This window comes from Dendrobates tinctorius, unplaced genomic scaffold (assembly GCF_039654945.1).
Source record: "Dendrobates tinctorius isolate UK_male_01 unplaced genomic scaffold, ASM3965494v1 ptg000158l, whole genome shotgun sequence".
Lineage (NCBI taxonomy): Eukaryota > Metazoa > Chordata > Amphibia > Anura > Dendrobatidae > Dendrobates > Dendrobates tinctorius.
The window spans coordinates 37048575-37076244 of NW_027361825.1; the positions used below are offsets into that span (position 1 = coordinate 37048575).

Consider the following 27670-nt stretch of genomic DNA (forward strand, 5'->3'; position numbering starts at 1 on the left):
TGGTATGACAGCAATTCTTACTGGTAACACTGGTTCTTCTGGAATTTGCCCATTAAACTATGACATGTGACCTAGTGACGGTTTAACTGTTTCCCATCTATGATGTTTAAGAAAATGTTTCAAATATCCAATAAAAGGGCCAGATACAGAATGGGCGACATTTGACTGAAATAATAAACTTGACATAACTATACACATAGTGAGAATCATCAGTGGTAAAACCATGCCTGCATGATGGTATTATTTCAGCAGTGTATCGCGGCATTGTTAGACGCTTTTGATGTTTGGTCAATATGTGGTGGTATTATCTATGCACCTTACGCTGATTTGATTTAATATTTGAGAAGTAGTTTCTCGTGCCCTATAAGTGAGCGTTAAGCATAATGCACTGATACTAGTATTACCTAGACACTATCATTTGGATGGTTTATATGGTTTCTAGACATTGTATGGTGACATTATTTAGACATCCTATTTCCAGAGCAAATTGTTATGTGTCCTTGTGGGACCAAGTACTACTGTTTGACATGACACCTTTCTTTAAGCTCAGTATTATGATTGTCCTATGATAATGTAAGTAGCTAATATGTCAGATCCCTACACTCCATTTTCGGTTCAGTAATTACTAGGGTTATGTGCCCATCTTTACCACTATTATCTTAATAATGCAATACTTCCCTCTACTGGATATTCATCATATTGCAATGATTAAAATACTGTGTACTCAGGTTTTTTTTGCCATTTTTTTTGTAGTACATTTTACATTTTGATTCATCTTTAGATATATATTTTTATGCAAGAAAAAATAAGGAAGGAAGGAAAAAATACAAATATGAATATACATTGGGAGAATGGGAGTAGGAGGATAAGGAAGGAGGATATGAACATATTTACGTTGTACTTATAGTTATGTAACATCTTTATGGAATGACGGGGCGAGGTGGAAATCCTACTAATTAAGGCAGTTATTGAGTAGATACTTAGTTAAGGTGATATCTAGACTTAAAGGAGCATTCCCATCTCCAAGATCCTATCCCAATATTTAGTAGGTGTAATAATAATAATAATAAAAGTGACAGCTAGTTGCTAGTGGTGGTAACCATGGATACCTAAGGTCCTGTAATGACTACACATGAGGAAAGAGACATAGCCAATCAGAAAAACTATACATTTCTAATTGGATTGATTTTCTAATATTAGTATTATTACACCTACTACATTTCGGGATAAGATCTTGGAGATGGGAATATGCCACTTCGTTCTAACAGGGATAAAAGTGCTCCATTGAAAATAAAACTTCCCTGTTCTGACGATCGGTGGTGGTCCACCAGTGGTTGGATCCACCTATCTATCAATAAGTTATACTTATCCTGTGGATAGATGACAACTTGTTTCAGGAGACAAACTTTTTATCACTGTGCACTCTCGCCCATTCTCGGGTACTGCAGCTCTGATCACATTCACTTAAAAGGGAATTGAACTGCAGTACCTGAGAACTGCCACTACGTGGCGTACAGAGCTGCACTGTTCCGATTCCGTTCACCTGCAAACAACTGATCGGTGGGGGTGCCACATGTCAAACTCCTACCCATCTGATATTGATAATCTATATTAATCAATATCTAAGATCTAATCAACCCCTTTAGGCTATGTTCACACGTTGTGTTTTTTTCAATGTTTTTTTAATGCAAATTTTCTGCTGCATTTACAGTACCAGCAAAGTTAATGAGATTTGAGAAATCTCTTGCACACACTTTTGGGGTTTTTTTGTCCTCAGCATTTTGTGCTATACCTTGGTTATTGCCAAATGCAGCATGTCACTTCTTTCAGAGTTTTTTCATCGCTTTTCACCCATCAAAAGCGGTGGTGCAAAAAACACTGAAAAAACACAGGTATCCCTTTTTGCTGGGTTTTTTACGTCAAAACCTGATGAAGTCGAATCAGATTTTTTTATGAACTAAACTTTATCAGTATGCACAAGAGACAAATGTACCCTGACGAAAACGCAGCAAAACCTGCAACAAAAACGAAGCAAAACCTACATTTTAAGCAAGTTTCTTAATGACAAGAGAGCAAATTTTGCCTGTGGAAAAAAACGTAATGTGTGACCAAAGCCTAAATGTGAATACTAGTGTCAGTAAAAATTACTTATTGACGTAACCAAAATGAGAAACACTTAAACCACATGCAATGGTATTCAGTCCTTACTGATAGACAACAAAAATAAAAAAAGTCAAGCAAAGTTACTGATTATACAAGGCAAGGATACTGACAGCTGATTTTGCAGTCGGTAAAGAAGGGGCAAACCTATGAGCAGCTCAATAAGGATATGTTCCAGACAATAGTTTTGTGCATGATTCTAAGCATTAGGGAGCAACAGGTTATGTTTTCTATGTATACTAATGAAATGTATGTAAACGCTTGACTTTGCAGTAAGTAATAAAAATGCCTTAAAACATTCTCTTTCAGTATTCTGGCATTTGGCAAATATTAATAATTATGGTAATCCTAATTCACCTAAAACGGGAAAGGTTTATTCTGATTTCATGCCAAATATTGAGAAAAACATACAGATGTGTCTTTTTATATTGTTTATGTAAACTTCTGGTTTCAACTGTAGGAAGAAAATGATCAAAATAAATCACATTCATATCTGGGACATAGAACCAGTCTCCTTCCTGAGCGGTATGATGGCTAGACATTACTATCATGTTTGTACTTGCATATAATTGTTTGTACAGATGAACAAGGCAACTTCAGGTATCTTGAAATTGTACCCAAGGATGAGCCAGACTTGTGTAAGTCCACAATTCTCTTCCTGATATCTTGGCTGATTTCTTTAGACTTTCCCATGATGCTACACAAAGAAGCAGTGTGTTTCAGGTGTGCATTAAAATACATTCACAGATGTGTCTCTAATTAACTCAGATGCTGCCAAAAAAAGCTTCTGGTTTCAACTGTAGATAGCAGCACCGCTGAGATTCAAGTTCCTGTTTATTAGATATAAAAAATAAGCTGATGCAGCATTACAAGGTCTAGTAAAAAAAAGTGTATTTTTTGCTAAATGCTCTTCTGGATGAATATATATGAACATATAGTTATTCTACAATCCTATCTGAACCTTATATTACTATTACCGTTGGTGGTTCCACTATAACTCCCAAGCAGCATGCCCGCTGTCTTGGGGGTTATAGTAGGCTCAGATATTTCATTCACTCCCTATATCCAATCACTCACCTGCTCATGTGACCGGTTCATCAAAAATATCTCCACAATCCGCCCCTTTCTCACCATTGAAACTTCAAAAACTCTGACTGTCAGTCTGATTCATTCTCGTCTGGACTACTGCAGCTCTCTATGGTCTCCCTCTTACCAATCTATCCTCAATGCAGCAACCAGGCTCATACTCTGTCCGGCTGCTACACCGGAGTCTCCATCCTGTGCCAGTCATTGCACTGGTTACTCATCTGCTATAGAATAAAATATAAACTTGTCATACTTCTCCATAGAGCTCTCCACAGTGATGCACCACTGTAGATCTCTCCTTAACCTCTGTCTACCAACCAACCCGTGTTATCTATTCTGCTAATGATGTAAGGCTGGTCATACACATTAGATGTCTATTGGCCAAGCGATATTTTGGACGATCATTTGACTGAAAGTCATGTAGGTTGACTCTCCCATACACACGAGCAATCATTCTCCCGTTGCTCCTATGTTCTCAATGAGAAAGCCACCAGCTGACACATGGGCTGGCGGCTTATCTCTGGGAGATCAATCCGAAATCGGTCATGCCTCATCGACATTCCTCTAACAATCAGTTGTCCGGCGCCTCCATACACACTAGACTATCAGCTGGACCCGTTAATATTGGCAGGCTCGGCCAACTTTAGTCAAAAGTTGTACAGGGTGCCTTAAAACTAGCATCCCCTATAATCTTAACCACTCACTCCCGTGTTCATGACTTCTCTGATGCTGTGTCAGTTCTCTGGAATGCACTACCCCACACAATCCGGGTAATTCCCAGCATGAATAAAAGTATTATTATTTCTATATGTATATATTGAATGCATGTTAGATATCACAATTCCGGACGGAAATACAGAGTATGCCATGTACAAATATTTTTTATTTCAACAACAAACTATTCTCTAGAAAAAGATTGATACATGTGTAGAAGAATACTTTACAAATATTACATGAACAGAAAAGTTTTTTTTACAAATAAGAATTTTCTCTTAGTCGAAATAATAGAGACAAAATTAAATAGTTTAAATATGCCGAACTCAGTTGGTGTAACTACAGACACTAAATATATGTTTGTGTGTAGAAATACCCAGTTTATCCAGCAGAGGGCAGCAGAATCCATATGACTATTTACGATCTGTACCCAAGTGTCAGCTATGTATTTTGTAAGTGTTCTTGTCAGGGGAGATCATCAATGTTTTTTAGGTCATGGGACTTAAGTGCTTATCTCTAAAAATAACAAATAACTTTCAGTCAGAATTGCGCTGGCCTATAAGGGGTCAGTTACCCAAAGCATTCATCAATTGTCATCCACTTCCTTTTCTTCCAGAAAAATCAAAAATAACATACATATATAACTTACCAACATTTAAAATAGTTCGTCTCCTCCTACATAAAGAACAATAGCCTGACAAATTACTTCCTTCACCCAGATAGTGAGCAATCCAGAGGGAATTGGGAGGGGGTTCATATTAGGGGGTTAAAACGATGAGATCACAACTGCCCACTGCAATCTGTTCCAATATTCAGCACTCTTAGGACTGTTACTTCCTATAAGTGGAGCTAGAGCTCTAGTCCTCTTCCTCTCTGAAGAGGCAATTCGTGTATTTCACTTGCCAGAGGAGCATACATGGCCTATAAGTCTCCTCACTCTGACATATCAGGCCTAGCTTGTCACTCAACACAAGGAGAGATGTTATCCCTAATATTCCGCACTGTAATGTATGCCAAATGTTCTGATTGCCCCCCAAACTACTGCCCAAGTAATAGAATAAATGACAATGCCATATAGTGCCCTAATAATATAGCTATAAGGTGTCCAAATAACACCACCTAGGCAATAAACTGCAGAATCTAGCTGGATCTGATGCAATTGGCTTTTCAAAGGCTCATGCACCAAGTGTGGAGTCAGTGTATGCATTGGGTGTATGCATTGGGTGCCCCATTTAACAGCTAGAAGTGTTGTTCCTCGGCATAGAGGAGTTCAGAAAAAAAGGTTGAAAGCATTAAAAACTCTCCCATCGGAACGAGCTCACTGATGGTTTCTCTAGGAACTCTTTTTTTTTCAGCCAGCCTTCCATACCTGGTACATGACTCATCTATTAAAAACTAGTATGTTAGTATTGCTATACATTGATTTGCTCCATTTTATATTATTCTTTGTGGATAGTGAATTTTGGGTAACAACTATCCATTCCATGCTCTATACAAACATTGAGCCAGAAAATAAAGCTGAAAGATTTCAGCTCTGAAGCCTGCAGAACTGTGAAAGAAGCTCTGGAGTATAATACAGAATAAGTAATGCAATAACTCTACAAAGTTTATTTTATGTAGATTATTTCCATATATTATACATAACACATGCAGGCCAATGTGGCTGCATAGGGTTAATGCAAGGAGACACATTTAAAGTTAGGCTTAGTCTAATCTAGTGACCTTTAAACAAAGTTGAGCCTAATCTGATGACCAGCATAGAAAAACCTTCGGGGATATTTTTTTTTACTTAAATGTATGTATTTAGGGCTAAAAATACTTATTGCTCTTTGTTTCTATGAATAATATGGCTTTTACAATCTCCCTGTTTTCCCGCACGTTGCTGTCTGCAGAATGAATTAACAGAGGATCCATCAGTGAGCTGGTTTTTAACTCTTATTTATCTTTTTCTGCTCCTCTTAACTCATTTGTGATCAAGTTAAAGTTCAACTTAACTTTCATGTAGTCAAAATTTGACCCCATTCACTTTTCTAGCGCCACAACGTAGCCGCGGCACCGAGCAAACTCCGGTGGCAACCAAAGTCGCCATGTAGACCTCGCCATAATGGAACCCATTTGCAAAAATAATTTTTAGCCTCGAATACATAACTTGATGACCATTACATAAAGAAAAGCCTTTTCTGGTAACCATTAAGCAATGTAAAGTCCAATCAGGTTTCTATTTGATGCCGCAGATCCCAAATCTTCTCACCAGTATATAAAGCTGAGCCTAAGGCCTGTTTCACACTTCCGTTTTTGTGTCCGCCAAACGGATCCGTTTCCGTTTTTTTGACGGAAACTGATGCAAATGGATCCGTTTTTAAAAAAACGGATCCGTTTTTTTGACGGATCCGCGGTAACCACTAATGGAAGTCTATGGGACAAAAAAACGGATCCTGCAAAAAAATGGCGGATCCGTTTTTTTACGGAAACCAACGGATTTTGACGGATTTGAAAAAACGGAAGTGTGAAACAGGCCTAATCTGGTGGCAAGTTTAAAGGCCAAACCCATCGGGCTATCACATATCTTCTGCCTTATTCCTCCATCTCACTTTCTTCTATGCCTCTCTTATACTTTAAACCTTTCATTATACCTAGTGGTCTCCTATTTGTTTCATACTTGGAACCATCTGAGAACTTCACCTACTTAAGTGACCATTATGGTGACTGATAGCCCAACGGGTTGACTTCTGCCAGTTGTCTTGACATAAATTCTCAGTTTGGGGTTGATCTCTTGGACGAGACAACTACCCTATGTCTACGGTCAAAATTTGGAAAGAAAGTATAGAAAGATATTTTTTTTGGTGGAACATAGGCTCTATTGTGAGATCTTCAAACACCTCCACCGGTCCAACCATACAAGCAGAACTTCCAAAAGTTTCATGGCTGGAGACCAAAAGTCATCAAGATCTACAGAAGAAATACATATTTTTGGATACGAGGGATGAGGTGTAACAGTTTTTAGAGACTTTTCACTTTCTAAAATAATCCCCTATTCACAGTGTTTTAGATGCCACAAGTTCCATCAGGGTTTCAAAAAAAAAAAAAATGTATCCCGAATATATTATTTTGTTCGCACGTAAATTACAATTTGTAAGACAAATAATATGAATTTCATGGGTTTTATAGCAGTAAAGTAAATTATAAGTAACAGAAACCCATATAAAACACTGATATAAAAGAGTTTTCAGATTGAAGAGATGTTATCTGTTCCTTTGGATGACTGGATTGTCGTTTGTCCATCTATAGAGAATTCCTGCCCAATATAGTGTCCAGAGATGTCCATATACATTTCCGAATGATCAAGAAGCTCTGTAATCATCCATTATCCTCAGAACATCATCCAGAATTGATGGTCCAAGGTCCAACTCCAGCCCAAAGAGAGATTCAGAGGGAGGATTATCCTGGTTCTGGGAGTCCAAGCTGTCCATTTTACTTTCTGATCCATCAGTCCCACATCCAGGACTGAACGTCCCACTTCCAGTAATGGAACCTTCAGAGGAACTTGTAGAAACTGTCAAAGACCTGCTGTTTTCTTCTTTGGAGATGGAGGAGAATGACATATCTTCTTCTCGACGAAAACATCCTTCGCCATAGCTGATGGACATGGAGCGTTGGCTTGGGACTTCTTCCAGATGGAGCCTCGGGGGTTTTGGAGGAGCTCTCTCTTTACTTTGCTTTCCAGTGAAAACTGGCAGAGATACTGCATTTTTTAAGGGGCGGAAACTTCCATCACCGTCATGAAACTCATGATCCAGCCTGTTCTCAGTGTTTTGAAGGGTCAACTTTCGACCCAAGTTTGGAAGCAGGTCATACTTTCCTTGCAAGAAGGACAACTCCCCAAACATGTCTTCTTCTCCATCGAGTCCAATATGAGCACTGTGTCTGAAATCACCCAAAGGAGGGCTGATCATTTCCCTGGATAATACATCTCGAAGTTTGGGCTTTTTGCCTCTTTTCGGAGTCGAAGTTTTCAAGTACATTGGGGTTTTCGCTGGCATCTGGTACACTTGGGAGGTCAAAGCTTCCAATGTAAAGTCACCTCTGAAGAATGGGACCAGTAACAGGAACCCTCACTTTAACTTGGAGGAGAATTTTTCCATAATTTAGAAATACCTCAAGACTTTTTTGTGGACTTTTTAGCCGATCTTTAGTTGGATCTGAAAGAAAAAGAAATCATGTTAAAGTTGGAATATCATGATTGTTGATCATACAGATTTGAAAATCTGGTGGCAAATTAATAGGGGGCCCTTAAGAAAATGCACAGGTTGCAGTCATACCCATGCCTTAAGAGCCTCAGTGGCACATTAACAGGACATTAGTATTAAAAGTTGTATGACCCATCAGCTATCACAGTGTGAACTCTGTAAGAGGGCCCATCAGCTACCTTAATGTGAACTCTGTAAAAGGGCTATTAACTATCACAATGTGAACTAAGAGAGCCTAATCTGACTCCAAAACTAGGCTATGGGTGTAGGGCTATAAGTTTTGCCTTTTAGAAGTTTGTCCTCCCTCTCTCCCTGTTTGCCTCCCTAGCTCTGATGTCAGTAACACCTCCCTTCTTCCTCATTGTCTGTATGTCAGCAATCTTAAAAGTGATGTCTTACATCTCTGGTTCTGAATTGTCCTTTTTAATTCAGCTTCAAACTAAACCTGGAGCTTTCATATGTGCCTCCTGTAGGCGAGTCAAGATATCTGATGAAATCTCTTCGTTTGAGTAATGGTACATAGAGAAAGCCAAGAAACCGGTGTCTCAAGAGCCCTACACCCATAGCCTAGTTTTGGAGTCAGATTAGGCTCTCTTAGTTCACATTGTGATAGTTAATAGCCCTTTTACAGAGTTCACATTAAGGTAGCTGATGGGCCCTCTTACAGAGTTCACACTGTGATAGCTGATGGGTCCTTTTACAGAGTTCACAATGGAAAATTTGATGGGCACTCTTACAGCGTTCACAATGAGGATGTTGATGGGCACTCTTACAGAGTTCATATTTTGATAGCAGATGGGCCATCATAGAGAGTTCACATTTTGATAGCTGATGGGCCCTCTTACAGAGTTCACACTGTGATAGCTGATGGGTCCTTTTACAGAGTTCACAAAGAAAAAGTTGATGGGCACTCTTACAGAGTTCACAATGAGGATGTTGATGGGCACTCTTACAGAGTTCATATTTTAATAGCTGATGGGCACTCTTACAAAGTTCACATTTTGATAGTTGATGGGCCATTTTACAGAGTTTTCACTGGGGCTCAGAAACGTTAATGTACACGTCTTAGAGAAAATGTTTCATAATGGTTCTGGTTTATAATATGGATCTAACAGGATTAACTAGGATTCACTTCTGTTACGCTTAATGAGCTTTCATTTAATTAAAATAAAGAGACTATAAAATTAATCTCCAATGTACAAGGGAGTATTGGTATTCGGATATAAATATCTATTTCTATGATCATTTGTACATGGGATTTATATAAATAGATTTCCGGTGGAAATGAGGGCCTTTGGGATAAGCTTCCTTCCCCTTGAGCAAACAGGATGGAAGCCCCTCCTAGTAAAAGAACAGACACAATCTGCTGTCACAGTCACTTTCATCCTACTGGGCCAACTTTCGCTTACGCAGTGATTGCACGGTGATTACATAGCTCAGGCTCTAATAGCACAGAGGCAGAAATCTGGTCATATAACACTGGTGGTATATAAGATGGCCACCTAAGATGACTCAGACGACAATACACTGCCCAAATTGTGCGCTCTCCCATACTGCAAGAGAGGCACAGGCGAGAGCACTGAAGTCAGCGGGATCCAGCGATCTGGCCAAGTGCTGAGCAGCACATGCGAGCTTTGTGGCAGAGCTAAAAGGCATGCTCTCCTTGTTACGAATCCGGCCATCTCTGATACCCTGCAGCGGTGGCCGGTGTCCAAGACAATGAGCAGAAAATGACAGAATTAATTCCTCTGTTTGTAAGAACATAAGGCTATGTGCACACGTAGTTTTTTGGGTGTGCGGATTTTGGAGAGAAAACCGCAGGTAAATCCGCAAGACAAAAGTTTTGCGGTTTATCTGCGGTTTTGCCTGTGGTTTTACACCTCATAATGGATGAGGTGTAAAATTGCAGCGTTTCTGCACCAAACAATTGACATGCTGCGGATTGTAAACCACAGCAAAACCGTGCTGAAAAAACCGCAGCATGTGCACTGCGTTTTTTTTTTTCCATTGAAAATAAAGGTACTGTACAACGCAGCAGAATCTGCTGCTTTTCCGCAGAGCCAAAACCAGTGCGGAAGCGCAGCAGATTTCACTACGTGTGCACATACCCTTCGAGATTTTAACAGTACTATGAAATCTAATGAGACAAGCACTTAACTCTATCTCATTTTCTATTTATTTCTCTATCATGTAATATAGTTACCTCTTTCGTATTTTATATATTTCTTATTTTTTCCCTATTTATCTTTCTTTCTCTTTATCTCTTTCTCCGTCTTTATCTCTTTCTTTCTCCCTTTTTATCTTTCTTTCTTTCTATCTTTCTCCCTCTTTATCTCTTTCTTTCATTCTTCGTCTTTATTTTTTTTAATCTTTCTTTATCTTTTTCATTTGTTCTTTCTCCCTCTTTATTGGTTTCTTTTTTTATTTATTTCTTTATCTTTATCTTGTTCTTTCTCACTCTTTATCGCTTTCTTTTCTTATCTCTTTCTTTCTTTATCTTTTTCTTTCATTCTTCTCTCCCTTATCTCATTTTTTATCTCTTTCTACAGTATATTGCTGTCTCTTTCTTTCTCCCTCTTTACCTCTTTCTTTTTTTTCTCTGTCTTCAGCCCTTTCTTTCTCGCTTTCTTTCTTTGGCCGGGGTCACACTAACCGACGCAAAATACGGTCAGTATTTTACATGCGTAATACGGATGAATGGCCCCTAAACAGTGCTCCGTATGTCATCCGTAAGCAAGGTGCGGTCGCGTATTTTGCGCATGTCAGCATCTGTATGTAATCCGTATGGCATCCGTATGGCGAGATTTTCTCGCAGGCTTGCAAAATGGACATATAATGGAGCCCTATGACAGGTTTTATAACACAAACCAAAGAATAGATATAGACACATAGAATGCATAGATATATATATATACTGTAGATGTGTATTCTATGTGTATATATCTATTCTTTCTTTCTTTATTAAACCTGTCAGTGTGAGATTACTGTATAGCGCACTGAATTGCCGGCTTTTCTAAAAGACACCGGGTGCGTATTTCTCGCAAGTCACATGTGTGGTCCATGTGTACTGCGTATTTTTTGCGCACCCATAGACTTGCATTGGCGTACTACGGGCGTAGTACGCTGACAATCGCAGCATGCTGCGATTGGCACAGACCGTAGAATACGGATGAGAAATATACGGCTGGTGCGAGGGACCCCATAGAGAATCATTGGTCCGTGTGTAATGCGTGCTTTTAGCGCCTCTCACTCGCCCGTATTCCTCGCCAGTGTGACCCCGGCCTTTCTCTCTCATGTCATCCCTTTGTTTAGGACTAAGCATACACCCAGCTTTAATTAGCAAATCTAAAATACGATTAAATGAATGCCCCAGAAGTCCTTGGTTTGTTCGGCGTCCGTCACGCTGTAATGTAGCCGTTTCTTGGGCTGTGTTCACATCTGTGTTGTCATTTCTATTTTCCTGTTTCGTTGTAGAATCAGAACACAGAACAAGCTGTAAGATCCATCACACGGCTAATACAGACGGACCTTGCTGAGATATAACAGGGCCTGTCGTCCTGCTGTCTCGCTCGCCGTGAGCTCTATTCTTTACAGCAAAATTGATGAAATCTGTAATGAAGAATCTACAAAGAGCCTCCGGCCCGGATGTGAGCTCAGCCATTTACACTGCACAACTATCTGGATGGTGTTGGTAGGAACGCTGTAAACAGGTTGTCAATCACCCGATAAACCAACAAAACGCCCCTTCATCAGGCTGAATGCTTTTTAAGCTTGATTAAAAGATCATCGTTCTCGGCAGCATTTTATCCTGTGTAATCAGGACATGTGCTGCCGAGAATAATGACAGTCTATGTGCACAGAGTGATCTATTACTGATGGTTCTGTACTCACATTAAATGCAGTCTGCTTGTCTGACCGATAAATCAGCAACTGCTGTAGGTACCAATTGGTGGTCGTATAATGCCGCCAGATGGGCAGTGTAAACCCACCGTTAGGTCTCATTCAGATGTCCATGAGTCATGTACTGCTTCTGTACCTGAAGTACCCTATGGTGCTAGTCACATGTCCATGTTTTTGCAGACTGTGACAGATCTATATTTTGAGCATCACTTAACTTTTCCAGAAACATTTATAAGGGCAGGTTTGCACCAGCCGACCCGTGGCATTAAATGACTGCCGATGGGCTACTTGTTTGCCGTTTAGTAGCCTGTACAGACATGCTGACTGCACTTCTACTACACACAGAACAATCAGTGATAGATCATGTAGCTGTGCGGCCAAAAAATATGATTTTTAAGTATGTGTAAAGGGAAGCTATTATCAGAAAATGACCTATCATTAAAATAAGGTTTTTGTGTTAATTTTTTGGCAACTTTTTTTCCATATCACAATCTGTCAGCAGGTTTTTGCTACATCATCTGAGAGCAGAATGATATAGGGGTAGAGACCCTGATTCCAGTAATGTATAATTTATTTTACTGGGTGCATCAGTCAAGATACAATCACTGTTTTCTCTGCTATAGAGGTAGCAGTGCTCAGAATGCTGAGCCCTGCATAACCCCGCCCACACTTCTGATTGGCCACTTTCTGTGTACACTGTACATTGATAGAAAGCTGCCTATCAGAGGTGAGGTTATACATAGTCCTGTAGTGATAATCTCCTGCTGATAAAACACTGATTTTATTGAAACAACAGCACACAGCCTATTAAGCAACACATTGCTCTGATCAGGGTCTCAGCCCCTACATCATAATGCTTTCAAATTGCATAGCAAAAAAATACTGCTAACATATTCCCTTTAAAAATAAAAATGAGAAACCTTGCAATTTTTTACACCTGCCACTATTATATAGCTTATTTAGGCTACTTTCACACATCAGGTTTTCGGCGTCAGGCGCGATCCGGCGTCGTGCCGGAACGCCGGATCCGGCAAATGTTTCGTAAAACCGGATGTGACGGATCCGGTTTTCTGCCGGATCCGTCTTTTTCTTGACAGACAAAACCGGATCCGTCTCATCCGGTTCATCCGTTTTTCTATCCGTTTTTCGACGGATTACGCCGGATCCGGTTTTTAAAATTGACCCTTGTGGCCTTCCGAACGGGATTGGCTACTGGAAAACTATATATAGCATGTTCCTACAGCCCTTCTTTGACAGGTTGTAGAGGAGAAAGTGCAGGTTGGAGAGAAGAGCAAGTTACTGGCGAAGATGGATGTTGTCATTGGAAATATTTTGAAGAATTTGGCGGATTTTACAGCGGAGGCAAATCGTTTGAGGGTGATTGTTCTGGAGAAGGAGAGAGCGAGACAGCAGCGCATCAGGCATCGTAGACGACGTTTGTGGATCCACCCCATCACAGCCAAGAGAATGACGCGTGGGGTCTATTCTACACTATGCATGGACCTTCGACGAAACCCGGATAAATTTTTTGGATATGTTAGGATGAAAATGGAGAATTTTGATTACTTGGTGGAGCGCATTGCACACCTCATAAGAAAAGTGGACACCTATTGCCGCTTCTCTGTTTCACCCGCAGCGCGTCTGATGGTGACTTTAAGGTAAGCCACATTTATTGGATATGCTCGCATCAGAGCACACTTTCACTGCAATCTTGTTGGTGGTAATTTGTATCTCCAAGTGTTATAGCTCAGTTTTGGTATGTAATGCTGTGATTTAAAACTAATTTATTGTTTTTTAATTCCCCACAGATTTCTTGCAACTGGAGAATCCCTTTCGTCACTGCATTTCCAGTACAGACTCGGGATTTCCACCATATCTGGAATTGTGAAGTACACATGCCGTGCACTGTGGGACTCCTTAGCTGAAGAGTTTTTACCAGAGCCCACAACAGAGAGGTGGATTGAAATTGCTGACAAGTTTCAACAGATATGTCAGTTTCCAAACTGCTTGGGCGCTGTGGACGGGAAACATATCCGCATTGTAAAGCCAGCTGGATCGGGATCGGAATATTTCAATTACAAGAAATATTTTTCAATTGTCCTCATGGCCATCGCTGACGCGGAATACAAATTTATTGCGGTTGATATTGGGGCCTATGGCCGCTCCAATGACTCTCAAGTTTTCAAACTGTCTGCCATGGGGTGTAAACTGTATGGAAACACCTTCCAGTTCCCACCACCTAGACCGCTGCCGCAAACATCTGGTCCACCTATGCCATTTGTCTGTGTAGGGGATGAAGCCTTCCAGCTGTCAGAACACCTTTTGAAACCGTACTCTAGCAGAGGATTGACAAGAACAAAACGCATTTTTAATTACCGCCTCACAAGAGCAAGAAGAATGGTTGAATGTACCTTTGGTATTCTGACAGCCAAATGGCGGGTCCTATTGACTGCGATCAACCTCAAGACAGAAACTGTGGACGAGGTGATCAAAGCTTGCGTGGTACTCCACAATTTTGTTATCTGCAAGGAACCCATTTCCATTGGGGACACCTCTGAAGAAACCACCTTGCAAGATTACCATGACATTACCACTAGAAGTTCTGTGACGGTTTCAGTAATGAGGGACAATTTTGCACTATACTTTATGTCACCTCAAGGCAGAGTACACTGGCAGGATGACAGAGTGTGAAAGATTTGTGCCCTAACCAAACTTGTGTACCTTCTGGACCAACAGTATATACCTTTGCCAACCAAAGTTGACTATCTTGTCATGGTCTCTATTTTTAGCTTTAGGCCACAGGTGTGTACCTGGTTGTGTTTTATGCAAAGTATTTCACCTTTTAACAAAAGTTGTGTACATTGGTAGGAAATCACCAACAATAAACACAACTTTTTATTTGAAATACTTTGCTTCAAACACAACCAGGAACACAACTGTAGCAAAAAGCTAAAATTTACCCACAGTTATATACCTAGTTTTGAATACCATTTCACCTTTTAAATACCCTGTATTTAACCTTTTTCGCTGCAGAAAGAAATGACAGACAACCAGTGTAAAATAATTTAACTTTTATTGAAAAATGTTTTTTTTAGTAAACTTTTTTAAAATTTTAATAAACTTGTTTAATAAAACTTTGAAACTATAAAACTGAAACCATAAACTGGTCATTTTTATTTAAATACACACATTATAAATCTGTGTAGTGTGTGGTGGAAATACTGCTGTAGGGGCTGCGGGACACTTCGACACTGGGAATGTGGAGAGAGGACTGGGATCGTGGTGGGGAAGGAACAGTTAGAGGTGAAGGTGTGGAAAAAACTACAGAATGGGTGGACATGTGGGAAGCAGAAGAGGTGGTGGGTGGTGGAGTGGAGGGTTGGGCAGGGACTGTAGGAGCAGATGATGTTGATGGCAAGTTGTATGGGGAAGGAGTTTGGTAAGGGGCAGGTTGCTGGAAGTGGGGAGATGTCTGGTACGGGGCAGGTTGCTGGAAGTGGGGAGATGTCTGGTACGGGGCAGGTTGCTGGAAGTGGGGAGATGTCTGGTACTGGGGAGGTTGCTGGTACTGGGGAGTTTGCAGGTACTGTGGAGGTTGCTGGTACTGGGGAGGTTGCTGGTGCTGGGGAGGTTGCTGGTGCTGGGGAGGTTGCTGGTGCTGGGGAGGTGGATGGTGCTGGGGAGGTGGATGGTGCTGGGGTGGTGGATGGTGCTGGGGAGGTGGATGGTATGTAATAGGAGGGGGAGGATGGAAAGTGGCTGGAGGTGGATGGTATGTAATAGGAGGGGGAGGATGGAAAGTGGCTGGAGGGGGTGTAGATGTAATAGGAGGGGGAGGATGGAAAGTGGCTGGAGGGGGTGTAGATGTAATAGGAGGGGGAGGATGGAAAGTGGCTGGAGGGGGTGCAGGTGGAGGAACTACTGTGGTGGGAGGAGGAGGTTGGGAGGTAACTTGCTGGAGAGCAGCGTGGCATGAATGCATTACATGCATCTGCTGGGCAGGAGAGAGCGTTTCCATGCGCTCCACAACAGACCTGAAAAAGGTGTGGTTTGGCGAAGATCTTGCTTCTGAATGCATGGTTTGCAGAAGTGTCTTCACCTCCAGAATGCTGGAGTTGATCTGCTGATAGCCTGCGGAGATTTGCTCTGACAAGACTTTTAGACAGTTCTGGAAAGATGCATTCAGATGCAAGAACTCTGGCGCATAAGTCTTTTCCTGACCCCTCTGCCGCTGCCGCCCAGTACTCGCAGGTGTACTAGAGGTGGCAGGGGCAGAAGGGTGGGGTAAAGGGAAAGCGATCTCCTCACCAGCAGCTTCATGTAATGTAGGCGGCCACGATGCTCCTGTGCTGGTGGATGGGACAGATGGGTCGAATGTGTGGGAAGGCTGGGAAGGTGCAGATGTACCGGGGCGGTCGAAGTGTCCCTCGGTGCCGGTCTCCTCAGGGATCGCCTCAGAAGGGTCCAATCGTGCAGGCTCCCGAGTGCTGCTCACCGTGCTGTGGAATAAAGAGAAAAAAAAACAATTAAAATACTGACATGGTATGGCCCTGGCTGAAAAAAAAATTTACATCTAACATTTTTTTTCACATGTGGTGTGTAATATTTACCTTCTGGTGACCATTGTTTCCCGGAGGAACGACAGGGCTTCTGCGTACTTGTACTTGCTCCTGCGTCCTCCAGATCCACTCGGGGCCCGCATCTCTTTATTGAACTCCTTCTTGAAACGATCCCTCACAGACCGCCACCGATTCACAATTCTGTTCCCTGAAACGAGAAAGGAGTGGTTAGTATACAACATCAGTGTTTCCCAAACTCCAGTCCTCATGGTCCCCAGGGGTCATGTTTTCAGGATTTCCATAGTAAATAGAAATCCTGAACACATGATCCGTGGGGACCACGAGGACTGGAGTTCGGGAAACACTGGTTTACATCAAGCAACCAGTACTGTATATACTTACGCTCTTTAATCTGGGCCCGAGCATCGAGGTCCTCCCAGCGGCCCACAAGGAGTGAACAGATTTCCTCCCAGAGTCGTCGGGTAACGATAAGGTCAGCGTGGCGGCGGTCAGCCATATTCCAGAGCGGCTCCCTTTCTCTGACGAGATCGATGAGGTGGTCCACATCGAGTCCTCCATCCTCACCGTCAGAGTCGGGAGCACGCTGTGAAGGCTGTTAAAGAAAAAGACAAAAATAACATAATTAGCCTCCACATAAGAAATGAAATAAAAAGTGCAAAAAAACAAAGCAAAAATATTTATACTTACACGCTGGTGACCGCCGCGTTGCTGTCGCCGACGACCCTGGGAGGCACTGCGAGGACCTCTTGGCCGAGCACCAGATTGGGAAGACTAGAGAAGAAAACAAAAAATGTTATGTCTTTGGATGTAGGCATTTGTTTGCTGTGTGTGGTCTGCAGAACATTGTTTTCTATGTGTTGTGTGTAGTGTGATGTTGTGTTTCTGCGTTTGATGCAAAAAACTTACCAATTGTGAGCCCACTCCAAGTGTCTGTCCACCCCTTCCTTCTTCTTCTGGGAGCTCCTCTTCATCTTGTGATTCCTGTTTTGAAATAAAAGGCAATGAATAGACATATATTACAGAGATGATGGATTTTAGAAATAAAAACTTACCGTCAAACGCTGACGATGCGAGGGAGGGCTCCCAGAAGATGTGCTGTCTTCCTGGTGGCCACACTCCATGCCTGTGGGTGGTGTTCCAGCTGCTGCCATTGCTGCTGCTGCTGCTGCTGCATCTATTGGGCGGCTGTTGAATAAAGAGAAACAAAGGGCCAATGAATATCTTGATATTCAATAGCCCTAGTTTGGAGGAATGGGGGATTTGATAATTACCGTCTCTCATCTGCTGCTGGCCTCCCCTCCTCAGCATGTTCTATTTGCTGCTCCATTTGGGGTGGTGGTGGTGCTGATGGTGCTGCAGTGGTCTCCTGCCTTCTCCTGCTTCGCTTGGTTGCTTTCTTGGGTGGCATGTTGGGTGTGGCTGTGGGTCCCACTGTCTTGCTTTTATATATGTCTTGTGGGCAGAGCTACTGAGCATGCTCAGACCAAAAAACCGGATCCGGCGCATTGCGGCGCTCATAGGCTTTCATTGTGTAAAAAAGCCGGACGCGCCGGATCCGGCGTGTCCGGCTTTTTCGCCGGAGACAAAAAACGTTACAGTAGCCGTTTTTTCCAGACGCCGGATCGCGACACATTGCCGGATCCGGCGAAAACCGGATGAAACGCATGGCCATCCGGCGCGATCCGGCGCGATCCGGCGCAAATGCAAGTCAATGGGGGGGAAACCGGATCCGGCATTGCATTTCGCCGGATCCGGTTTCTGTCAAAAGCGCCGGATCGCGCCTGACGCCGAAAACCTGATGTGTGAAAGAGGCCTTAGACTGTAACTTCCTGTTGTTTCAGGAAATGCCCACGCACATTAGCAGCAACAGACTGACGTACACCTTATCTATTGTATTCAAGCATCTAATGAGCGTGTGTAAAAATCATTGCCTCTGTTGATAAAAAGCCTTGATGAAAACTCTTCCTGAAAGGACTGGAAGTGTGAGTCTAAAAAGATTACTATTTTATTAATAAATATCACGATATGAAAATAAAAAAATTCCTTTTTTTTTAAGTACATGTAACACAAAAACCTGATTTAATTAATAGATTATTTTCTTATTACTTCTCTTTAAAAATAATTGAATTAACATGTGATTGGCAGCCTGTTAACACTGCCTGGTTATGGGGGAACAAGCGTCCCCGGGAAAGCTCCGAGTAGTAGGGCAGTAGATGAGAGCAATGGTGCGCGCACATTCCCCAGTGACCGCCTCTCTGGCGCACAGATGGCGGTGAAGCTGACCTCATAGATTACATGGGATAGCTCTCACATCGCAGCTGGCGGCCTCCTGTAATGGGGAGCACAGGATCCATTTCAGGACAGTTCTCAGCTGAGCCTTTCTAGAGGGAAGTGGTTGGAGAATAGGAAACAGATGAAGTTCAGATGGTAAAACATCTCCATCTGCTGCAACCCAGTGTTTTATAGACCATCCTCAATCATGGACCCACTCTGGGAGCCCCCTCCTCCCCTACAATCCTGTTATGGGGCTGGAAACAGCAAAATGGAGTCAGCAGAAAACATAACTGGACCAAAAAAAAAACAATCTCAGGAGACGCCTTCTGGTTGTGGCACTGAATATGGGGGAACACTCTCTCGTTGATGACCTGTGTATAAGGACCCACTATTTGGGGTACTGTACATAGGGCCACGGTCTGGCTGAGTCTATGTTTATAGCACAAATCTGTAGCACTCTATAAGGAGGCTCTATATATCCATACTCTCTTCTTGTCTGTAGCACTGTGTGTGGGGGGGCACTATATATGGGGATACTTTATCGTTAATTTACTGTGTATTGTAACACTCTGTGTCACTATATATAGGGGCATTCTTTGGCTAAGCCACTGTATGTGGGGACACTCTGGTACAGGCACTGTATGTGGGGACACTCTGGTCGAGGCACTGTATGTGTGGACACTCTGGTTGAGGCACTGTGTGTGGGGACACTGGTCCAGGCACTGTATGTGGGGACACTCTGGTACAGGCACTGTATGTGTGGACACTCTGGTTGAGGCACTGTGTATGTGGGGTCACTCTGGTTGAGGCACTGTATGTGTGGGGACACTGGTCCAGGCACTGTATGTGGGGACACTCTGGTACAGGCACTGTATGTGGGGACACTCTGGTACAGGCACTGTATGTGTGGACACTCTGGTCGAGGCACTGTATGTGTGGACACTCTGGTTGAGGCACTGTGTATGTGGGGTCACTCTGGTTGAGGCACTGTATGTGTGGACACTCTGGTTGAGGCACTGTGTGTGGGGACACTGGTCCAGGCACTGTATGTGGGGACACTCTGGTACAGGCACTGTATGTGTGGACACTCTGGTTGAGGCACTGTGTGTGGGGACACTGGTCCAGGCACTGTATGTGGGGACACTCTGGTACAGGCACTGTATGTGGGGACACTCTGGTACAGGCACTGTATGTGTGGACACTCTGGTTGAGGCACTTTATGTGTGGACACTCTGGTTGAGGCACTGTGTATGTGTGGACACTCTGGTTGAGGCACTGTGTATGTGGGGTCACTCTGGTTGAGGCACTGTGTATGTGGGGTCACTCTGGTTGAGGCACTGTGTATGTGGGGACACTCTGGTCGAGGCACTGTATGTGGGGACACTCTGGTCGAGGCACTGTATGTGTGGACACTCTGGTTGAGGCACTGTGTATGTGGGGACACTCTGGTCGAGGCACTCTATGTGTGGACACTCTGGTTGAGGCACTGTGTATGTGGGGTCACTCTGGTTGAGGCACTTTATGTGGGGACACTCTGGTCGAGGCACTGTATGTGGGGACACTGGTCCAGGCACTGTATGTGGGGACACTCTGGTCCAGGCACTGTATGCGTGGACACTGGTGGAGGCACTGTATGTGGGGACACTCTGGTGGAGGCACTGTATGTGGGGACACTCTCTGGTTGAGGCACTGTATGTGGGGGCACTCTGGTGGAGGCACTGTATGTGGGGACACTCTCTGGTTGAGGCACTGTATGTGGGGACACTCTGGTCCAGGCACTGTATGTGGGGACACTCTGGTCTAGGCACTGTATGTGGGGACACTCTGGTCCAGGCACTGTATGTGTGGACACTCTCTGCTTGAGGCACTGTATGTGGGGACACTCTGGTCCAGGCACTGTATGTGGGGACACTCTGGTCCAGGCACTGTATGTGTGGACACTCTGGTCGAGGCACTGTATGTGGGGACACTCTCTGCTTGAGGCACTGTATGTGGGGAAACTCTGGTCCAGGCACTGTATGTGGGGACACTCTGGTCGAGGCACTGTATGTGGGGACACTCTGGTCGAGGCACTGTATGTGGGGACACTCTCTGGTTGAGGCACTGTATGTGGGGACACTCTGGTTGAGGCACTGTATGTGTGGAAACTCTGGTCCAGGCACTGTATGTGTGGACACTCTGGTCCAGGCACTGTATGTGTGGACAGTGGACACTCTGGTCCAGGCACTGTATGTGGGGACACTCTGGTCCAGGCACTGTGTGTGGGGACACTCTGGTCGAGGCACTGTATGTGGGGACACTCTGGTTGAGGCACTGTATGTGTGGAAACTCTGGTCCAGGCACTGTATGTGTGGACACTCTGGTCCAGGCACTGTATGTGTGGACAGTGGACACTCTGGTCCAGGCACTGTATGTGGGGACACTCTGGTCCAGGCACTGTGTGTGGGGACACTCTGGTCGAGGCACTGTATGTGGGGACACTCTCTGGTTGAGGCACTGTATATAAGGACACTTTCCTGTTGAAATACTGTATATTGTAACACTCTGGTTGGGTCACTGTCTATGGCAGCACTGTTTGGTTGAAGCCCTGTAACTGTGTGCACTCTCTGGTTGATGCACTGTATGTGGGGACACTGGCTGAGGCACTGTATATGGGGACAATCTCTTGTTGAGGTACTGAATATTTTAACACTTTCGATCGGTCACTGTATTTGGATGTACTGTTTGGTTGAAGCTGGGTCACTGTATATGGGGGCACTCTCTGGTTGGGTCACTGTAGATGGGGACATTCTTTGGTTGGTTGCTGTACATGGGGACATTCTCTCGTTGGACAATCTCTGGTTGGGTCACTGTATATGGGGACATTCTCTCGTTGGGTTGCTGTATTTGGGCACACTCTTTGGTTGGTCACTGTATGTGGGGACACTCTCTGGTTGGGTCACTGTTTATGTGGACACTCTCTGGTTGGGTTGCTTTATATGAGGACACTCTCTGGTTGGGTGGCAGTATATGGGGACACTCTGGTTGAGTCACTGTATATGGGGACACTCTGGTTGGGTCACTGTATATGGGGACACTCTGGTTGGGTCACTGTATATGGGGACACTCTCTGGTTGGGTCACTGTATATGGGGACACTCTCTGATTGTCACTGTATATGGGGACATTCTCTTGTTGGGTTGCTGTATATGGGGACACTCATTGTTTTGTTGCTGTATATGGGGAAACTATCTGGTTGGGTTGCTATATATGGGGACACTCTCTGGTTGGGTTGCTGTATATGTGGACACTCTGGTTGGGTTGCTGTATATGGGGACACTCTGGTTGGGTCACTGTATATGGGGACACTCTCTGATTGGGTTGCTGTATATGGGGACACTCTCTGGTTGGGTTGCTGTATATGGGGAAACTCTCTGTTTGGGTTGCTGTATATGGGGACATTCTCTGGTTGGGTCACTGTATATGGGGACACTCTCTGGTTGGGTTGCTGTATATGGGGACACTCTCTGGTTGGGTTGTTATATATGGGGACACTCTGATTGGGTTGCTGTATATGGGGACACTCTCTGGTTGGGTTGCTGTATATGGGGACACTCTCTGGTTGGGTCGCTGTATATGGGGACACTCTCTGGTTGGGTCGCTGTATATGGGGACACTCTCTGGTTGGGTCGCTGTATATGGGGACACTCTCTGGTTGGGTTGCTGTATATGGGGACACTCTCTGGTTGGGTCGCTGTATATGGGGACACTCTCTGGTTGGGTCGCTGTATATGGGGACACTCTGGTTCGGTTGCTGTATATGAGGACACTCTCTTTTTGGGTTGCTGTATATGGGGACACTCTCTGGTTGGGTTGCTGTATATGGGGACACTCTCTGGTTGAGTTGCTATATACGGGGACACTCTCTGGTTGGGTTGCTATATATGGCGACACTCTCTGGTTGGGTTGCTGTATATGGGGACACTCTCTGGTTGGGTCGCTATATATGGGGACACTCTCTGGTTGAGTTGCTGTATATGGGGACACTCTCTGGTTGGGTCGCTATATATGGGGACACTCTCTGGTTGGGTTGCTGTATATGGGGACACTCTCTGGTTGGGTCGCTGTATATGGGGACACTCTCTGGTTGGGTCGCTGTATATGGGGACACTCTGGTTCGGTTGCTGTATATGAGGACACTCTCTTTTTGGGTTGCTGTATATGGGGACACTCTCTGGTTGGGTTGCTGTATATGGGGACACTCTCTGGTTGAGTTGCTATATATGGCGACACTCTCTGGTTGGGTTGCTGTATATGGGGACACTCTCTGGTTGGGTTGCTATATATGGCGACACTCTCTGGTTGGGTTGCTGTATATGGGGACACTCTCTGGTTGGGTCGCTATATATGGGGACACTCTCTGGTTGAGTTGCTGTATATGGGGACACTCTCTGGTTGGGTCGCTATATATGGGGACACTCTCTGGTTGGGTTGCTGTATATGGGGACACTCTCTGGTTGGGTCGCTGTATATGGGGACACTCTCTGGTTGGGTCGCTGTATATGGGGACACTCTGGTTCGGTTGCTGTATATGAGGACACTCTCTTTTTGGGTTGCTGTATATGGGGACACTCTCTGGTTGGGTTGCTGTATATGGGGACACTCTCTGGTAGGGTTGCTATATATGGCGACACTCTCTGGTTGGGTTGCTGTATATGGGGACACTCTCTGGTTGGGTCGCTATATATGGGGACACTCTCTGGTTGAGTTGCTCTATATGGGGACACTCTCTGGTTGAGTTGCTATATATGGGGACACTCTCTGGTTGAGTTGCTGTATATGGCAGCACTCTCTGGTTGGGTTGCTGTATATGGGGGCACTCTCTGGTTGGGTTGATGTATATGGGGGCACTCTCTGGTTGGGTTGATGTATATGGGGGCACTCTCTGGTTGGGCTGCTGTATATACTGTAGGTGCAATCTCTAGTATATAGGTTTACAATTTAGATTGGACAAACCTTATTGTACGAGGGCCAACTAGAGTATTGTATGGAAACAAGTCACTGATTTCTTGAAGTAGCACACAGTCTACCGGGCATTGGTCCATAGGGCACCAAAGCGACTTGTGCTAGGATGTGCCCTGTAGGTAGATTTCATCTCAACGAATACTATGGATCAAGGTGGAAGGGAGATCGGCAGAAGAGACAAAACGCAATATAATTCCCAAGTGGAGGACATGTAAAGTATAGCTTCTATATATATATATATATATGTGCGCAATGGCAGGACTGATATGCTGTCTCTACCATGATGACAAGACCAGTGGCAATATATGCAAAGGTTGTTGCTGCTGCTAGGTGGCCCATTTACTTCACCTCTAGCCAAGCCTGTTTAAAGACCCTCATTATGTCTCATTATGTCCCCGACTCTCCCATACACATGTAAGCTTGGCTTGGTGAAATGCTTCGGTGTTGTCTATCAGGGAACTGCTGCCAGACTCCTCTCCAGGTAGAAGAAAAGGATCGGCCGCTGAAAGTCAACAGGCTAGATCCTTCTCTCCCCCTAACATCGCTCAGGGCAGAGTCAGTCATCTGACCACCGGCCGATCCTCCTGATATTGGCAGGCTCAGCTGACTGTAGTCCGCGGTGTATGGACATCAGGGTTCTATCTGGTTCCAAGTCTTCAGTGTGGTCACAGCTGGAGATTACACCTGGGACCCGGCCCGGACCCCGGTTATAGGGGCACGGAGATGGGAAATGCAGCAGATGATGTATATATAGGGGGGATTATCCACAGTGCGATATCAGCAGACTCTGGGGTTATACACATCACGTCAGTCTGTGTAATGGACTCATATAAGTATGTCTGCACCATTGCGTTACCAGAAGGAATGGAAAATGTTACCGGGGAAAAAGATTTTAATAAGTGAACAATGTGGCAATAATATATCACTGCCAAACCCCGTATGTCACGATGTCATCTCTAATTCATATATAATGAACGATTCCGTCATCTTGTAAGTTATGAAAAACATTTGTAAACTATTAATGCCGGCATGTACTGTAGCTTTAAAGGCAATTTAAAGGGAAAAAAGAATTGGCTTTTTTTCCTCCAAACATATAGTGCTATCCTAGTTCTAGACACTTTATATTGATGAGGGTGACACTGTTTTTGGATTTTTTTTAATCTTGGGCAATCCCCATAATTATATAAAGCTAAGGATGCATTTATTTACATTGGATAATTATTGGGAACGAGCATTCCTAGAAACACTTTTTCCCCGATATTCAGCCCATCTAAAATGGCTGCCAATCTGACGAACTGGCAAAACGCTCATTCGTTGGATTTAATTACTTATTTTAAGCTTGCTTAAAAATCGTTATACTTGAGAACACATCGAACTGAATAAATGGGAATAATGAAGATATTCAATGTGCGCAGAACAATCGTGCGGTTGTTCTGATAAACAGGGTATTTAACGACCACTGACCGATTTACACGTAGCCAATTGGTGTAACTGCCGCGGTTGGGCTGTATACATGTAGCCTGAGATACATACATACGTGGCCAGACTTACAGGGGTTATCCGGTGAAAACCGATAAGTCTGCAGTCACTCTGTGTGACTGCAGACTTATGAATCCCTCCAGAGCACGTACTGTGCGCTGCGGGGATTTGCAGGTTTCAGACCCGGGAACAGAGGGTACATTAGGGAAAATAAGTATTTGATATGCTGCCGATTTCTACGAGTTTTCCTACCTACAATTAATGGAGAGATATGTAATTTTATCATAGGTACACTTCAACTGTGAAGAGCCAGAATCTAAAAATAAAAATCAGAAAATCACATTGTATGATTGTTACATAATTAAATTGTATTTTATTGCATGAAATAAATATTTGATCACCTACCAACCAACAAGAATTCTGGCTCTCTCAGACCTGATAGTTTTTCTTTAAGAAGCCCTCCTACTGTGCACTCATTACCTGTATTAATTGCACCTGATTGAACTCATTACCTGTATAAAAGACACCTGTCCACACACAATCAAAATCCAACCTCTCCACCATGGCCTAGATCAAAGAGCTGTCTACGGACACCAGGGACAAAATTGTAGACCTGCGCAAGGCTGGGATGGGCAACAGGACAATGGGCAAGCAGCTTGGTGAGAAGGCAACAACTGTTGCCATAATTATTAGAAAATGGAAGAAGCATAAGATGGCTTGTGGGGTAAGGATGATTCTCAGAAAGGTCAGGAATCAGCCCAGAACTACACGGGAGGACATGGTCAATGACCTGAAGAGAACTGGGACCACAGTCTCATACATTACCGTTAGTAACACACTACGGAGTTATGGATTAAAATCCTGAAAGGTCCACAAGGTAACAACCCTGCTCACGCCAGCACATGTCCAGGCCTGTTTGAAGTTAAGCATCATTGAGCATCTGGATGATCCAGAGGAGGCATGGGAGAAGGTCATGTAGTCAGATGAGACCAAATAGAACTTTTTGGTATCAACTTCACTCGCCGTGTTTGGAGGAAGAAGAAGGATGAGTACAACCCCAAGAACACTGTCCCAACCATGAAGCATGGTGGGGGAAACCATACTTTGAGGGTGCTTTTCTGAAAAGGGGACAGCATGACTGCACCGTATTGAAGGGAAGATGGATGGGGTCATGCATTGTGAAATTTTGACCAATACCTCATTCCCTCAGTAAGAACAATGAAGATGGGTTGTGGCTGGGTCTTCCAGCATGGCAATAACCCAAAACACACAGCCCAGGACAACTAAGAAGTGGCTCCGTAAGAAGCATTTCAAGGTCTTGGAGTGGCCTAGCCAGTCTCCAGAACTGAACCCAACAGAAAATCTTTGGAGGGAGCTGAAACTCAATGTTGCCCAGATACAGCCCCAAAACCTGAAAGATCTGGAGAAGATCTGTATGGAGGGGTGGGCCAAAATCCCTGATGTAGTGTGTGCTAAATTGGTCAAGAACTACAGGAAACATCTGACCTCTGTAATTAAAACAACGGTTTCTGGACCAAATATTCATGCAATAAAATGCAAATTAATTATGTAAATATCATACAATGTGATTTTCTGTTTTTTTATTTTAAGATTCTGTCTCTCACAGGTGAAGAGTATCTATGATAAAAAATGACAGACCTCTCCATTCTCTGTAGGTGGGGAAAACTTTCAAAATCTATTATTTATCTATCTTCTAGAACAGTGAAATCATGTCCTACTAATGAGTGGTGTCAGAATTTCCTTGCAGGAAGATGGTTAGGTTACATATCTCAGTCTCCTGTCTCCTGTCCAGATCCTTCAGCCAAGAATGTGTCAGTATGAAGGCGCGGACCACCATCTGTCAGTCCATCCCTGGTGCTCAACTCTCGCTGACTCTGCAGGGATCGTCCGGGAGCAGAACAGGAGCCTATAATATTATATAAGATGTCCTACATAGCTGACCTCCCCATCATCTATTGTATCATACGCATCCAATATCATCATTAGTTCTATTTTACAAAAAGAGAATTTCAATTACTTCATCTTCAAGCTGAATTTAACAAGATCCTTAGATTTTGCAGAAATCCCAGCACACCCTACCAGCCATCTGATACTTAAAAGTCAATGACAGCTGGAGAGCCACAAGCTTCCTAAGCATGCGGCAGATAATATGGAGGTGACGTATGGTATCTGTGGCTAACTACCATCCACATCAACCCCATTCATG

At 43.7% G+C, this 27670-nt stretch overlaps 1 protein-coding gene across 1 annotated transcript in view; it reads right to left on the reverse strand.

The window, feature by feature from the left end:
* Positions 1-4111: 4111 nt before the first annotated feature.
* The window catches only part of LOC141052111 (cdc42 effector protein 2-like), a 45533-nt gene continuing 21974 nt past the window's right edge, over positions 4112-27670 (reverse strand). Inside the window, exon 2 of the mRNA XM_073549333.1 lies at positions 4112-8159. Coding sequence (XP_073405434.1) covers positions 7302-8000 — 699 coding nt within the window. The 5' untranslated portion in view covers positions 8001-8159 and the 3' untranslated portion in view covers positions 4112-7301. The remainder of the gene's footprint in view (positions 8160-27670) is intronic.